Source organism: Alosa sapidissima, chromosome 6 (genome assembly GCF_018492685.1).
Source record: "Alosa sapidissima isolate fAloSap1 chromosome 6, fAloSap1.pri, whole genome shotgun sequence".
Taxonomy (NCBI): domain Eukaryota; kingdom Metazoa; phylum Chordata; class Actinopteri; order Clupeiformes; family Clupeidae; genus Alosa; species Alosa sapidissima.
The window spans coordinates 22098965-22116592 of record NC_055962.1 but is presented as its reverse complement, the minus strand read 5'-3'; the positions used below and the strand labels follow the sequence as shown (position 1 = coordinate 22116592).

Sequence of the window (17628 nt, the reverse complement as noted above, 5' to 3'; positions counted from 1 at the left end):
AAACATCCTTCATAAAAGGCTACAATTGTTACATACTTTTTTTAACCTGCATTTGATCTTGAATTAATGTAAATTTGCAGTTGAAAAAATTCAACAGAATTTGCATCTCTCTCATTGGTGTTTTTTTGGGACAGGAGGAAAAAGTAAGCATCCCTCCTGTCTTCAACTCTGTCTGCTCCTCTTCAGACCCTCTGTCCCTGCCTCAGTTAAGGAGGGTATCAGTGGCACTGACGGACAGCTCCAGGACACAAGGACAGCGAGAGATGGATGAAGAGGACAGCAGAGCAGGAGGACAGCCTGAGACACGTAAGAGATCAGATCACTCTCACACTCTCTCTCTCTCTCCCTCATACACACACACAGAGGCATATCAAGCCAACACCAGGCCCCAATGCAGGATTGTCAGCAGGCCCCTCAGCCCATCTCACTAATCAGGATGCGTAGGGATGTAATGAACAGCGTAAATAGACTATCCTACCTATTTTAATAACCAGCAACAGCCAAACAGTTGAGAACGGACATTACATGCCACAGGCTATTCTATACATTATCACTGCTGCTTCTCTTTGTGTTTGTATTTGGACTCATTACTCACCATTTAACTTGTGTTCAACATTGGTTCTGTTTACTGTTTTTGCATGCACAATGCATCTTTTTAATTACAATCTCCCCAAATCCCTAATTTCTATTTTTTTATATTAAACCAAAATACATAAAGATAATCCCCCCAAATTAATTTAATTACAACTATAATATGTTGTCATCATTTAATTGTCCATGCACCTACAGTATGTGTTTTTTTCTTCTTTTCTCTGTTATATAACCTTGTCTATGTACCTTGTCTGTTTGTACCTATGTAACAAAACTGTAAAGCGTCTTTGAGTGGTTAGGAAAGCGCTGTTTTATCTTATTGTTATGTATTTGTCAATGACATCCACACAGACACCCCAACCCAGTGGAGTCACAATAACCAGCTTATTAATAGTAACACACACACACACACACACACACACACTTACACCAACACATTCAGCCCAAAACTCAAAAGATATCTCAGCTGACATTAATTAAGCTCAGCTTCATGCCAGGCATTGGTTCCAGTTATTGATTGTGTTGAATATGAGGACCAGGATACCGAAGCCCTGGAAAAAAATGTTAGACTCAATAAACACTACGTTTATATAACTTTAACCTTTATTCCAGTTCAGTACAGAGCAACTCCGTAGCTACCATTTCACCTGCGACTGGTCCAACTAACTCATATCCCACAAAACACACAGCGCATCCGCTCCCCGGGTCAAAGGTCAAACATAAGGAGGGAAAATATAAGTTAACAATCTCCCTATCCTTTTTATGTGAAATAATAAAACAATGTAAAAGTAATACCTGTCAAGATTTCAAATAAACATACAACGTCATCCAATGACTATAAAACAAAAAAAGACATCCTGATACATTCAGAGTAAGTTTGACAAAATATGAACATATTAACGCAAACAAAGTTTTCACCACAGATTCCACAGTCCTTCACTTAGAGCTTTCAAAAGCACCAGAGCCGATGCTCCCTTTTTGGTGAGACAGTCAGCGAGTTGGCCTTTTGTGTCAGACCAGAGCATCTCTTTGATTTTCTTGCTTTGTATAAGCTCCTTAATGCTGCTTATGTCCAACCTGAGTCTCTTCTCTGTGGCCTGTTTAGTTGACTTAAGGGCATCGAACAGAGATCGATTGTCAGTCACACAGACCAGTGAAGGAGCATTCAGTTCAGCATTACCAGTGGTGAGCTCAGACATAAGAGTTGCAAGAAAAATAGCATTGTCTATACCATCTGACATAGCAAGTGTTTCTCCTGCAAGAGTGCTTCGTACAACACGTCTAATTCTCTTGGATTGCCAACAGAGAGGAGAAAACTTCCCTCTTTCTCCCATAAGAACTATCAATGTCCCCCCCTGTGTACCACCATCTGGAAGATTACCAAGAGAAGCATCACTGAAAACAACCAGGTTGAGAACATCATTGTCTCCTAAATGCTGAAACTTGAGGGTCACCCTTTCTGACTTCAGCTTACGGATGATTTTATTTACCTCATGCATAGACTGCACCGTAGCATTTTTGATATTAGATGCTAAACTACATGAGTCAAACATAACATCTGGTCTGGTCTGCTTGGCAACCCATAGGATCTGTCCTATTTTTGACCTAAGCTGCTCTTTCTCAGTGTCATTAAGGGGGGCATCCCTCAGTATAGCACGTGTTGGTTGCATGTGAAGAGGTTGTAAATTCTCAATGTAACTGTGCTGATGTACCTGAACTACACCATTAACAGTAGCAAAATCCATCCCTACATAGCAGAAATGCTCATGCTCCTCGCGCCCTACATGGAATGCAGACTTCAGTAGGGGAATCACATTTGTTGAAAAATCTTGCGAGCCTGCCCAAAGAAAATCATCTACATGGCATGCAAGTACTCCAGTAACCTTAAACTGCTTGTCTAACCAAAAAAAGACGGCTGGATCCACCTGCGACATTTTACCACCTGTGCCCAGCATGATTTCTTTGACTTTGTTATACCAGTATAGAGATGCATCAGCAAGACCATATACACATTTCTTTAGTTTCCATATCACATTTTCACTGCCTGCCTCAGGAGGGGGCCGGATATAAATATCCCTGGAGAGCTCCATGCCCTGCAAGAATGCAGATTTGATGTCCATAGAATGAACTTGCCACTGGTTTTGACAGATTACTGATAACAATAGCCTAAGAGATTCTGAGGCACAAGTTGGAGAATCTTTCTGTAACTCTTGCATATTAAGCTCTTCAAAACCCCTGGCTACTAGTCGTGCTTTAGGCACAATACCCTTGGGAGTTTCCTTGAGACTACAGACCCATCTGGTGGAGACACATTTTTGGCCTGCATTTTCAACCTCCTCAAACACATCATTATTGTGCCAATTCTTAATTTCTTCTTGTTTTGCTACATCAAATGAAATGTCTTTTGTTATGAGTACATCAGCCTCCCTGTCTTCTGACTCAATGTTAAGACTATCAACATGTGACATATCAACTGACTCCTTTTGTCCCTCATAGCCATTAGGTTCAAGATGCTGTAGGTTATACCAGTTTTTGTTCTTTCCTGTGACTTTTCCTGCTCTGCCTAAAACTCTGGCTGTATGTTGAATGCCATCATCTCTACTCACAAATGTTACAGTCTGACCTGTTCTTAACTTTACACCTGCAAAAGGGGCAGGGTTACCACAGGCCCTGTGTTCTGTGTCAGTTTGTGTCACATTAGTTTGTGTCATGGGTGGGTGCAACACTTCTCCTGTATTCACATCCATGTCACTGATGTTCTCCTGTTCATCGTCAGTATCCTGATCACTATCTGAGCTGTCTACTGCAGTGTTTGTCATGCCTTCCTCACTTTCTGCTTTTCTGTTAGCATCATCTTGTGCAATCTACTTGTCCTGCTCCTGTGTGTTCACCTTACAAAGCCTAGTGATGCACTCGAACAAGAATACCACCATGTCTTACAAATACAACAGCTCCATCCTGACCAATAACCACCCCTGGTCCCTTCCACTCAGTGCAGTCTGCTCGTTTGTAATATACTCTGTCCCCTGTCACATATTTGTCATCTGTAGGTCTAAGCTGCTTGCGAAGTGCCCTCCTAATTCTCTCTGAGCATTCGGCTTCAGTGAATGCTTTCCTGGAAGCATGCAAAGCTGATATGTGTTCTCCTACCCTAGCACTTACAGTGGTACCCTCTAAGGCAGGTAGCTTATCAACTAATACAGAGGGGAGGTTAGGATTCTGTCCAAATACTAGTTGATGTGGGCTATAACCATGAACACTAAGCATACTGTTCTTGGCCATAAGGGCCCAGTCAAGAGCTGTGTGCCAGTCACATCCATTTTCCCGTTTCACTTTTTGGATGATTTCGGTGAGTGTCTGATTGTGCCTCTCCAGAAGGCCGTTGCTCCAGGGACTGTATCCTGCTGTTGTTCTTGTCTCAATGTTGAAGTTTTCTGCCATGTCTCTGATTTCCTCATTATTGAATTCTCCACCGTTGTCACTGTATAGTCTCCGTGGGGGGCCATGTACACTTATCCATGTGTGAATGAAGGAGTTGACGATTTCACAGGATTTCTTTGTTTTCACAATGTTTCCAGCACTGAAACGCGTGAAATGGTCGATGATATGGAGGTACCATACGCCTGGTTCCAACTCATGCAGGTCCACTGCTACCGTTTCATTATACTCTGAGGCCAAGGGCAAACCTGCAGCAGGCTTTGGTTTTGTCTTGCTGTACCTCTTGCATATGTCACAGTCATGTACTATTTGTTGCAAAATAGTAATACATTCTTTATCCTCATTTCCTGCACTACGAATGAGCCTTTGTAGACGATCTGCAGAAGCATGGCCAAACTGTTTGTGAAGCTTCAGGAGAACTTTGTGTTTCTCATCAGTGGACATGTTTTCTGTCACAGTAAGGACTTCATCTTCAATCTCACCTTTTTTAGGATCTTTGTCTCTAATGTCTACACAGTAGTGGCCAGAGCTAGTGAATTCAAGAGGCACAGGTTGTCTGAACATCACAGCTCGGTCGTTTTCCATGTCCAAAATGGTTCCTGCTTTCTTCAGAGATGTTTTGCTCAGCAGCAGTGGGATATCAGCTTTGACCACTTCAGCTTCAACATGACATTTTGTCTGCCCTATTTTGGCAGGCAGTTTCACTTTTCTGGTGGAATATACTAAGTTTCCATCTCCGAATCGAAATGGCCTGCAACTGGGGATTTCAGTTTGCAGCATCTTGTTCACTTGGTCTGTGCTGAGGTCTTTCACATAGTTTTCCAGACATTTCTCCCCACATACAGTACGAGTACAAGCAGTGTCAATAATAGCTGACCCCAGGGATTCAACCAAGAAGATTTCTGAGTCAGACATGGAGGCTTTTGTAAACAGTGTGATGTTACATTCCTCAACATTTTCTTCTTCAGTTAGCTTTACATGTTCACTCTTCTTATGAGGACAATCCTTAGCCCAATGAAACGTGCTCTGACAGATGGCGCATCTTGATCTCTTACCGAATTTATCCAGTGGATTGGTACCTGGTAAAGGCTGCCTCTGTTGTCCAGTCTGTAACGTGTACCGTTGTCCTCGTCCTTGCTTTCTTTGCTCTGTAAAGAACGCCACGTCCTGCTGGTTTACTTGTATTCCGTTTGACGTGCCTGGCGTTTTTCCTCCGAAAATCCTCTGAAGTGCTGACTTCATGTCGGCGAACTTTAAGTCTGTGCACGCTGTCAGTGCAAGTTGCCTGTTTTTCACATCCAGACAAGCCGTGTCCAAGAGCTTAAATGCTAACACAGCATCGGGTAACGTCATGTGGTACTTTTTCATCCGGTTATATCGTTGCTCAAAGTCAATTATATAGTCCGACATGGACAGAGAACTGTCTTTTGTAATGCTATCAAAATGGGAATACGCTTCATATGCGCGGTCTTTTTCCTCCTTTAGGAACACACTATCTAGTTTTGCTAACAACGTATTCATACCGGTATCACTGTCTGCGGGTATTTCCATGGCTGTTTCCCGGGCTCTTCCTTGGAACCCCAAGGCGACAGCGAGTGCATGTTTCTTTTCGTCGAGTTCTGTAACCCGCGTCCAGACGTTGATTTCATTTTTCCAACTTTCGTATGGCCGGGTCTCGTCAAACTTCGGTGGAACTTTGTAACTAGCAGCCATCCTCTGCTACCAATGTTAGACTCAATAAACACTACGTTTATATAACTTTAACCTTTATTCCAGTTCAGTACAGAGCAACTCCGTAGCTACCATTTCATCTGCGACTGGTCCAACTAACTCATATCCCACAAAACACACAGCGCATCCGCTCCCTGGGTCAAAGGTCAAACATAAGGAGGGAAAATATAAGTTAACAAAAAACACATTTTTTTGTATTCCCATTGTGTGTATCTGTGTGTGTCTGTTATTAAGAGATGGATGAAGTGTTTTTTGTTTCATACAGAAACTCGACAGGTAATGTGGTGTAAGAAAATTGCTGATATAAAACGGGACAATTGTTGACATTTATGTAAGAATTATTGGTGATATGTGTTCTTTTGGATACAACAGGAAATGGATCATCTCCTTCATCCTCGGGATTATCAGCATCCACCTCCATCTCATGCATAGAGAAGACCAAGAAGTACTTATGTTCTCTGTGCGGTAAAAGCTTCCACTTACGGTCTCAGTTTATGCTGCATCACTGTGCTCCCGTAGCAAAGAAGCAACACTCCTGCTCTCAGTGTGGCAAGGGTTTCTTTGATGTGCGAAAACTCAAGTCACACCAGCACATTCACAGAGGAGAGAAGCAACACCACTGCACTCAGTGTGGCAAGAGTTTCACTAGCGCAGGACATCTTAAGAGACACCAGCGCATTCACACGGGAGAAACACCACACATTTGTGGTCTGTGTGGCAAGGGTTTTACGAGACAGGATCGTCTCAAACGACACCAGCACATTCACTCTGAGGAAAGGACATACCATTGCAGTCACTGTGGCAAGAGTTTCACTCGAGGGGAACGTCTAAAAGAGCATCAGTGTATTCATACTGGATTGAGGTCATACCGCTGGGCTCCATTTGGTAAGTTTCACCTAAGAGAATGATCTTGAGTTATGTCAGTGCACTCATATAGAAGAAGGTAGCACTTCATTCAAGATCGTACACATTTTACTAGGGCATACGATGTCATGGTGAAAAGTTGTAACACTGCATTGCAGTGTAGTCAGAGTTCGAATTAAGAGCATCATCTCAAACAACACTATTTCATGTCTGCCTTTTCTTATACCCATTTTGTTTTCCCTGTTATATGAAACAGGAAAAGGACCATCTCCTTTTTTGGGGTTTCCAGCATCCACCTCTATCTCACACAGAGAGAAATACAAAAGATACTCCTGTTTTCTGTGTGGCAAAGGCTTCCACTTATGGTCTCGGTTCCAGCTGCATCGCTATGCTCACATGGTAAAGAAACAATACCCCTGCTTCAAATGTGGCGAGAATTTCCTTGTTGTGGGTGAACTCAGATCACACCAGCGCGTCCACATGGGTGGGAGACCACACCGCTGCACTCAATGTGGGAAGGGATTCTCTAGCAAGGGCGGGCTCAACATACACCAGCGCACTCACACAGGAGAAAGGCGTCACCTATGTGCTCAGTGTGGTAAGACATTCACCAGAAAGCATCACCTTGAAACACATCAGCAAAGGCATACAGGAGAAAGGCCATATGACTGCATTACGTGCGGTATGAGTTTCTTCAAAGAGGATATTCTCAAACGACATCAACGCACTCACACAGGCGAGAAACCATACCATTGTACTCAGTGTAGCAAGAGTTTTGCTGATGGGAGTAGTCTCAAACAACACCAGCGCGTGCACACAGGAGAGAGGCCATACTACTGCATCATATGTGGCAAGAGTTTTACTAGAAGTCATCATCTCAAGCGACACTACCATGTTCACACAGGAAAGAAGCCATACCTATGCACCGTGTGTGGCAAAAGTTATGCTAAAGGAAGTAGTCTCAAAAGTCACCAACACATGCACACGAGAGAGAGGCTGTACCATTGCTCTCAGTGTGAAGAGAGTTTGACTGTAATGTCTAAACTCAATGAACACCAGTGCATTCATACAGGAGGGAAGCCATATAACTGCACTCTGTGTGGAAAAGGTTTCACCCGTCAAAGTCATGTTAATAGACACCAGCGTGCTCATACAGGAGAAAGGCCATATATTTGCGCACAGTGTGCCAAGAGTTTCACCAGAAAGGATCATCTCAAGAAGCATCGGTGCAATCATGCAGGGGAAAGGCCACAGCACTGCGCTGAGTTGGTCCAGTTTTAATTGAGGGCATCATCTTCAACAACACTGGTGCAGTCACTCACTGTTTCGAGTCTAATCCAGTGCAAGTATGACCACTCTGGTCGTGATCCCTTGTAGATCTGGCAACAGTTTGACCACGATTCAGTACCATTCTGGTCCAGACCTAAAGAGAATGGTGTGTTGTGAGGGTCACTTTAAACCATTCATGTTTTGCTGGGGAGTCATTGTAAGTCATTCATGTTTTGCTGGGGAGTCATTTCAAACCATTCCTGTTTTTCCATACTTCTTTCAATAGTAAATTATTTTGTTTCTCCCCTGTTGTAGTGTCATGTAAGTTTGTCCATAATTAGATTGTGTACATACATTGTGTACATACATTGTGTAGATTGTGTACATACATACTATATAGACTGGGATACACACATTGGCATTAACATACATGCCTAGGCATGTATGTTAATGCCAATGTGTGTATCCCAGTCTCTGAACTTAGATCTGTGGCCTTGGCCTATTTATTCAGCACTGATACCCAGCCACACATGGAACTTATTTATTCAGCATCAGAATATTGGGACACACAAATACACTAGGAGCTTATATGTTACATGGAACACACACACACACACACACAAAGATGGAATTAACCTATGTATCTGTAGCCAAAACAACAACAACAAAAAGTTGATGATGGAAAAAAGAACACAGCACAAATATGAGCACTTGTTGCCCAAGCTCACCATTCAGGGTGTCCGCGGGGTTGTAAAAAGTATTAAAAGGTAGTAAATTAAATTAGCCAAATTTAAGGCCATTTAAAAGTATTAAAAAGTAATAAACGTCATCTGATGAGGTATTACATTTTCGAACCACTAACTATGAGGTTTTCCATTTGTGTTAAGTGCAGGCCTATCTCCTAAAATTGAATTTATTTATATTATATTAATTATATGTGCGAGTAGGACCTGAGTGATATGTCAGTGTGCGTTCGCGGTAAAAACTTTTAGCGCCCCCTCAAACTCTATGCTCAAACTGGATATATGGCTGGCTTACTGCCAAACTTGTTACCAAATGTTCGCTACCATTGACGAAGTGATGGGAAAATGTAATTTTTTCGGACATTTGGTTAGAGGACTCGAGATTCAAAGACTGGCTTAGGCTCGTTGGCAACAGCCAAGAGGCTTATTGCCACGTCTGTAAAAAGACAATAAATGTCACCTGGATGGAAGTGAATGCCGTCAGGTCACATATGGAGTCTATACTAGCCAGCAAACAAGAACGTGCGGGCTCATCGGCAATGTAGGGCTACTGTCTCTTCACATAAATATGCGTCATTGAAGCTATCAGTATGTCTACGCTACCAGCTGTCATTGTCATCCAAAAAAGTAATTATTTGCGCCATCGCGTTTTCAATGACACAGGCTGTAAGAGCAGCAGACATAGCCTAAACTAGGCCTACATACAGTATCACAATAACCCATTTTCAAATTAAAAGTCCCCATAAAGGCAGAAGGCCTTTTCATTCAAACAAATATATAATTAAATGAAAGGGGAAAAAACAAGAATATAACATGTAAACATATGCACATGTTATAAGGGGTTATTTGCAATGAGCTACCCCTGCCTGGACTACAGAATAGAGGTTAAATATAGGCCTGACAGTGTTGCTTTGTTTAGGCTATAAGATAAGGTTTAGGCTATAAGATTTAACATTTTCTACCCTCAGTAAATGTCATGTTAAGGTTAGTTTAACAGGTGTTACCTTTACATTATTCAAAGCTTGCTCAAGAGCTATAGGGTTACTCCCTTGATGTAGTATGTGATGAGATCAAAGCAAGGGCGTAGGTTTGGTCTCAATACCAATAGCAAGTGAAGAATCTCGATTTTGATACTATTGCGATTTTTTAAAATTTTTATTTGGATTGTGTGATTTGTGAGATCATTCACATCAGTGGCAATCATAGAATTTGATTGACCCTCCACACACACACACACATAATAAGTGATGGTTGTCATATTTTGGAATTCATATAAACTATAAACTTATATTGTTAATTATTTATAGTATTTTATGATCTGCATGATTACTAATAGCTAAACATATTTAGTAATTTGAATACATCATATTGATATTTAAATGATTAGGCTACACTTGTCTTTAATATCATCACATTTGTGGTGTGTAAATCTATTTGAGTGCCTGTCACTTTAAGAGGAACGTGAACGCAATTAGCTTTCAGTCTCATGGTTTTAGGCTAGTGAAAAATAGTTTTGCAAGTGCAAGGATATGTGGATTCAATTAATCATGTTTGCTATGTCATTAGATAAAATAAATGTTCAAAAAACTAACAAGTCAAAGAATTGTTTTCTGGGATGAGATCATAGAAGAGATAAGTGTCTCGCAATGTTCATTTCTATGAGTATGGAAATGCAACAGTTTATCTTTTATTTCTTTGCAGGCTACATTCACAAATACATTAGCCTACATAAACAGAATATAGGAACAGGAAAATGTCTCGGATCCATTGTTATATTGCGACTGCAAGATTGGTAGCACAGTCAGTGATGGTGTCCGTGCGGCACACCCTTAGCCTATTCAACATGACTCCTAACTTTGGTTGGAAGATTACAGAAGCTAGGTTTAGCTGTGACAATATCCTGGGTAATATCCTAACAGCTAATGCTATTTTACACAGTAAAATCCGCATTTGAAAGCCACCAGTTGCCGGTTTGTATGGCTAGTTATTTTGCCTAGACTGAATAATGAAAAAGCTTCGTATTTTTGGGTGGCATAGCTTATCTACAAACCACAAAAAGGGGCAAACATGTATATGCTGAAGGGCAAAGGGAATATCACAATGTTTTACTCTGGCCTTTTATGGGATAGGCTATTATTGGCAGACAGCCCTAACTTACCATTGTCGTTGACACACACCCGCTCGCTTGACTGCCAGTAGCCTGTGCTTTGACACTCTCCGTGCGTGTAGCTTGCATGTCAGATAGCCCCTTCCCCCTCCCCCTCTGTTTTTCAGCAAATCATATGACGTTTCTTTTAGCCTAATCAAAGATGGTTGATTACGAAGATACTTCATGAGAGGCCATTTCCTGTCCCTGGAAATGTATGCAAATAGGGTAGCAGCAAAGATTGTTAAGGCGGAGCAAGATATTTCATCAGGAGCCACTTCCGGGAACCCGGATCGCACGAGGGGGGGGTCAAAATCCCCCTTTATGCAGAGCAGAGGCAGCGACTGCTCCATTGAAGTCTATGGGCATAGCTCAGAATTTCACCACATATGCTAAGGTCTTGGTTCTATAGAGTTAGGAATGTGAATTTCGGGCACATTTTCATGATCCTCAAACCCTTCTGAACATTTCAGGTACATTTTTAGCATTTTTGAGCAATCCAGTCTGGAGAAAATCAACCTTATATAAGGTGTGTGCCGGTTATTTCTGCCGCTGCTGTTGGCCGGTTGCAACTTACGCTCGTCAATACGTCATCGACACGCCTCTTTATGCAGACAGGATTCGATCCCCATTTCGCGCCCATAGACATGAACTACGACGAAGTATCTTGCTCCACCTTAACAATCTTTGGTAGCAGTACACGCCCCCGCACATTTATGCAGTGATCGGGCTCTCTTTTTAACACTGAGGTCTATGGCAGAATCCAAGAATTTCCCAGAATTTGTCAAAGCCTTATTTTTCTGAGCAATGGATGCACATTTCGGACACGGTATCATGATCTCCAAACCCTCCTCCCTATTTCAGTAAAATGTCGTGATAGTATGACCCTCCAGTCGGGAGAAAATCAACATTAATGAAGGTGTACACCAAGTTTATTTTGTACTCCGGCTTGTCTGGCGTGGAACCGAGGTGTTCAAACGTAAGTCATACGTCAGTGACACGCCCCTGTGCAGGCGGGAACTGAACCAGAGCCCGTCTCTGACTGAACTCCACTTTGCCCTCATAGACATGAACTAAGACGACCCATCTTGCTACGCATTCATTATCTTTGGCCTAATGTTGTGCTGGCTGTCGGAATGATCAGCAGCACAAATGAGTTCGCTAAAATATTGGTGGGGACAACAAAATGCCCATGGATCAAAGTCCCAATAGACTTGCTTACAATTAGTTGAATATAACAACCTGTGTAGGTTTTTATAGGCTGTATTGTAATATGCTATCAATATATTATATAATATATTTTAAGTCAATTTGTCAATTAGTTTCCACAAAATTCCCCAGAAGTCACCATTTAAGGGGTTATTTTTCAAAATGTTCGTCACAGGGAGCATGCAGGCGCAAAAGTATTTTATCACATGGGGCCCACATTCTCCAGCAGCACCCAATTAATAATTAGTATTTTTGAAAAATGTGACCACCTATTTTTGAATGTGATACCTTGACTGGCAAATTATATGAGACAGCAAGGGTGTGTGTGTGTGTGTGTGTGTACTGCGTATGGTCGTGGGCCTTTTTGGAAGAAAGTCCAGTAAACCTTTTCTGATTTTCATTTGTCATTTTGTCTTGATTGAGAGAGAATGATAGTGAAAGAAAGAGTGTAGTGCTGGAGAAGTGGTGTGTGCTCTTCCTACACATAACAATGAAATAACTTTTTATCTTAGGGTTAGGATTAAATAACAAATAATTGTGTATAGGCCAGTGTTTTTATTGAAGCAAAAAAGGAACAAAGTATCCAGTAACTGTAATAATAGATACTTGATTTGAATTGTAAGCGTTGCTACACTTTCTTACTCAGAAAGTTAAAGGGACACCAGGCAAGCCTGATGCTTTTTCTCTACGAAACTCTCCCTCGCTCGGTCAAGGGTTTTCGCTGCTTCTTCGCCGGCTCTGCCATTATACACACGTTTGCAACAATCGCTAGCGTTTCGTTAGCCTGCCTCTGTGGATGCAGGATGTAAACTGATCCTGCTTCGGTCGCCGGGTACGATACACTGAACTTGCAAGCGGGATATTCTTCCTACAGGCAGTAGGGGCGGGCGAGAGAGTCTTTATTCGCCCTGTAATGAGTCATTTAACCATATACCGACTTACGAAGATGAGTAATTAACACGAAAACGTTGCCTGGTGTCCCTTTAAGTAACAAAATGAAAGTAATCCGTTACTTTATAATTAGTTACCCCCAACACTGAATTTCGAAAGGTTGCCACTAGGGCTGGGCGATAATACGATAGCGATATGTATCGCAATAGACATGTAAGCGATATCAATAAAAAATGCGTTCGATGGAACATTCGATAATTAAAAGCAACATACACCTCCCGCCTTACGTCGTCCATAAATACATAGGCTAAATATATCTTGCATTGTAGCTAGTATGTGCAACTCTACCAGAGTAGATGATAGAAGTAGGCCTACCTCAACACAGACTCTCAATGAGTCCTTGCCCCGTGCACGCGCGCGCGCGCTCACGCTCTCTCTCTCTCTCTCTCTCTCTAGGTGCATCCCTCCTCAGCATGCGCATGTAATCCAAACATTCACAATCGTGCAAGACGACTGAATTGCTATTAAATCCGGTTAGCATCATTAGCACGCTGCACGAATTTGTTCAAAACTGTTGCATTCAAATTGACAGCTAAATTCTAATAAACTCAATCCCGATGCAAATGAAAAAGTATTTTCCAAGACTCAAACGGGCCTGTCCCAAGGAGAAAAAGTATTAATTTGAAACTTAAACACACATGGGGAAACTGAACAGTCTAACCCAGTGGTCCCCAAACTTTTTCTTCTGAGGGCCAGCTCACTATGCCTGGCACTAAGAGAGGGCCAGAGACTCAGAGTATATCAGTAACCATAAATAGCTTAGTGCTGTGAACAACAACAATCTACCTTAGTTGAATATTCCATTACATTTAATCATAGGCTACTGCAATTTAATACCATTGTTAGCTGTGTTTATATTGCCATCATGCCATGTAAAATGTAGCTCAAATGAAATGAAATGAAATGAATACTAATAAAAAGACTTTAGCATTCCCAAAAGTATATCTTATTTAAAATGAACTCTGAACTCTGAACTCTGTGTCTTTGCATACACAGCTCAAGTTGTGAACAAGCAATATCCTACAAATAATTTAAAGTTCTCAAACTATGAGAGTTTTATGAAGTGCTGGCAAAAACATCTGGAATGACCACCATTCTAACTTTCACTCACCTGAACTTTGTGAATTGTGAATTTGGATGGACAAAAAGAGTATTACACGTGTACTGTTAAGACCCGCCATAGAGAATGAATGGGGGAAATTACGGATGTTATAGTTTGACGATGTCGTACTCCCCTGCGGGCCAGATGCTATATACCACGGACATGTTTTGGGGGGCCACCCAAAATGAGGTCTAACCAGTAGACTTACTATGATAAACTAGCAAATTACTTTGTTTACAATATCTCCAGGCTTCAACCAGTGCACTCATTCAGACTTATGTGCACAATTATTTATTTGAGTGTTTTTCATGATTGTGTTGCTATTTCTTTTCCCTGTTTGCTTTGATTGATAACTGAGGTGATTCAAATCAGAGGAAGGTTAAGTTTAAAATAAAAGTGTTTAAATTTAACTTTTTTTCCCTTCTGGTCCTTATCTAAAATAGATAAAATTAAAAAAAAAAAATCAATAATTATCGATATCGACTGATATGAAATACTTATATCATGATACAGTTTTCAGCCATATCGGCCAGCCCTAGTTGCCACTAGTTGCAGCTCGAAGTCGTGTTGGTATTAAAAAATATTGTGAAGGTATTAAAAAAGGTATTAAAAGGTATTAAATTCAACTTAAGAATTTCTGTATATACCCTGATGCTATTCTCCCATAGAAAAAATTGTATAGAGTCTTGTCCATAATATACTAGAAAGTGGTGACACATCCTCAGGGGTCTACTGCATTGGTTCTCAAAGTGGGGTCCGGGGACCCACAGGGGTCTGCAGCGCATTGTCAGGGGGTCCCTGACAAAGTTTGCTACAAAATATGAAATTGTCTTAAATGGCGAAAAATGCTACAGTATCAGTATTTGCCTAATTGATCTGCTGATGCGTTACATCAATACGTCAAAACTAGGGCTGTCAATCGATAAAAAAAAATCTAATTAATTACATACTCTGTGATTAATTAATCTAAATTAATCGCATATATAATTTTTGCTGTGAAAGTATTTTAAATATTTAAATTCAAATGAATCATTGAATGATCAGCATTAGTGACATTAAAGTTCAAAAACTATTTTATTATTATTTTCACTGTTCAAATAATTGCCATAATAATCTGTGATATGACCTAATATGCTGAGGAAATAAATTCAAAAGTGCTTCGGAAAGAAGTTTTTTTTTTTACATACAAGGCATTTCAGGCCACAGATATAATCAGATATCTTAGGGGACACAATGAAAATAAATTAACACTCCCCTCAATGTCAACACTTATTTCTTTGCATTGATGTGCGACTATAGAGAACACCATCAGGCCGTTTTTTAAAAGCAAATGTTCCAATCAATCAAAGTCAAAGTCAAAGTCAGCTTTATTGTCAATTTCTTCACATGTTCCAGACATACAAAGAGATCGAAATTACATTTCTCACTATCCCACGGTGAAGACAAGACATATTTTACCAATTTAGGTCCACAGACAAACATAACATTCAAGTAAACAAAAAAGTAAGTAAATAAGTCACATATAATAATGACTGCCTGCTGTACTTGTAGTACGACGTAGTAAGACGAGACGAACACGTAAAACTTTCGGACAAACACTTTTTAAACGAACAAAACACCGTACGGTTGGGACAGAGAGAGGTCGCTGCGTGTGTACGCGCCGCCATCTTGGATTCATCAATGATCCAGGCAGCATGTTTTCTTCTCATTTCTACTTCATTTTACAGTCAAATCTTTACTGACTAGAACGGCTCGGGGTCAAAGGTCATACAGAATCGATTAATCTGCACTGATTTTTTGAATCAGTTATTTTTTCTCAAATTAATTAATCAAAATTAATCAGTTATTTTGACAGCCCTAGTCAAAACACTTTACTATTAATTAACTGCTAACAAAATGAAAGTTATGTGAAGCAAATACTATGTGCTCAACACAATAGGCCTACATTTGACAAAGAAACAACAATCCTTTAAAAAAATCCTACATACTGTCAAAGTTTGCTAATATGACTATTGTGGTATTAGCACTCTATGTTTTTAAAATAGCATCTAACAGAAAAAATGGCTATACAGCTACATGATTAACTTAAGTTTTATGTGTTGCGATTATGAGGGGTCCTTGGAGAATGTTCCACTCCATGAAGGGTCCCTGGCCCACAAAAGTTTGAGAACCCCTGCTCTACTGTATTTGAGTGGCCAATGACAAAATGCATAATTTAAATGGAAAAGCTGGGGTGTAACTGGGAGCTGTAGCTGGGATGTTTAAATCATGTTCACACGGTATTTTGCCTGTCTCTAATTAACAGAAGTGTGGTTATAGTCTTTTGTAACCAGCCTGTATGAGAATGAAGAGTAATTATAGAGTACAAGGGTCCTATTATCTGCACGTGTCACTTGCTGAGAACAAGCCCCACACACCATGTGAACCCTTCAAGAAAGCCAGGCAGACATACCATGGGTAAATGTCACAATAATTATTTATTTATGAGCATACACCATTATAATATAAATATAAAATATGTATTTTATTTTTTTAAATTGGTGAGACATCATCATGTGTTGAGACAACCATAGAAGCAGTTTTATTTTAATTCCTACCAAAATTGGTAATGTATCTGTAACAAACGCTCTTTATGCATTTTGACTGCATTTTGCAAACATAAACAACACGGCTCTGCTTATTGCAGCTAACGTGCGTAAACATTTGTTGACAGTAACGTTAACTAAAAGTATGTATGGAGGAGGAGGACAACTAATAAACAGTTTTCGGATTGTTGTCTGATGGCTTTGACATTAGATGTTCCTTTTACACGCATATTATAAAGTATACCTACATAATGTTATTAAAACAAATAGTTAAATTATACCTGGATGCGTTTATCGAGATCTTCGTCGTCATGTCACAACCAGGTCACAACCGAGTAGTTGCAGTTGCAGTCGCTGCCATTTTTACATTTGGCGCTGGATTTTACCATACGGTACTGTAAAGGAGTAGCTTATAATAATCACAGCAGTGGATTCATATCACCTCGTATTATTCTTGCAATGTCGTGGCGATTTATATATCTAAGTATATGTTAATAATGTTTGTTGTTTTAATTATTCTGATTATTCAACACTGTCAAGACCATTTGCTTGCTCACATTGAGTATAGACCCTCCGCCTTTTGTCAAAATGGTACATTCCAGGAAACATTCTCTTTCCAGTGGAGTGGCTCTGATAAGAGAGTGCGTGCGTTTATGGTTTCACCCTATTTTATACAGTTTATTGTCATGTAAGATATGTTTTTGTGAACCCGTCAGATTTCATTATAAAGACAATGTTTCGATAGTGCTCGCTATTCTGAGTAATTGTGCAGCTTGTCATTGCTGGTAGTTTTGCAATGACCAATGAAGACAAAACTTACATCCGAGGACTGGCTTTGAAGAACACAGCTTACTCATTGTTAATTGGTAGACTTTTCTGGACTAGCTACAGATGAAGCAGCTGCTTTGAAACTTTAATTTTCTGTCACATGGATGCAGGCTGTCAATTTCATTGATTACAATTCTCCACAATTCTCTTCTTATTGAGTAGCCTAGACTA

The 17628-nt window shown here is 40.4% G+C and overlaps 1 protein-coding gene across 5 annotated transcripts in view; it reads left to right on the top strand.

Moving 5' to 3' along the window:
• LOC121712053 (zinc finger protein 501-like) overlaps positions 1–17628 on the top strand; it is a 32057-nt gene that overhangs the window by 5299 nt on the left and 9130 nt on the right. Inside the window, exons 2-4 of one of the 5 annotated variants that reach the window (XM_042096013.1) lie at positions 187–306; positions 6133–6645; positions 6881–8151. In XM_042096013.1, the coding sequence (XP_041951947.1) occupies positions 264–306; positions 6133–6645; positions 6881–7905 (1581 nt within the window). In that variant the 5' untranslated portion in view covers positions 187–263 and the 3' untranslated portion in view covers positions 7906–8151. Of the gene's footprint in view, positions 1–134; positions 307–6132; positions 6646–6880; positions 8152–17239; positions 17318–17628 lie in introns of those variants that run through there. The other 4 variants (XM_042096009.1, XM_042096014.1, XM_042096010.1 and 1 more) reach the window with 4 other exon arrangements.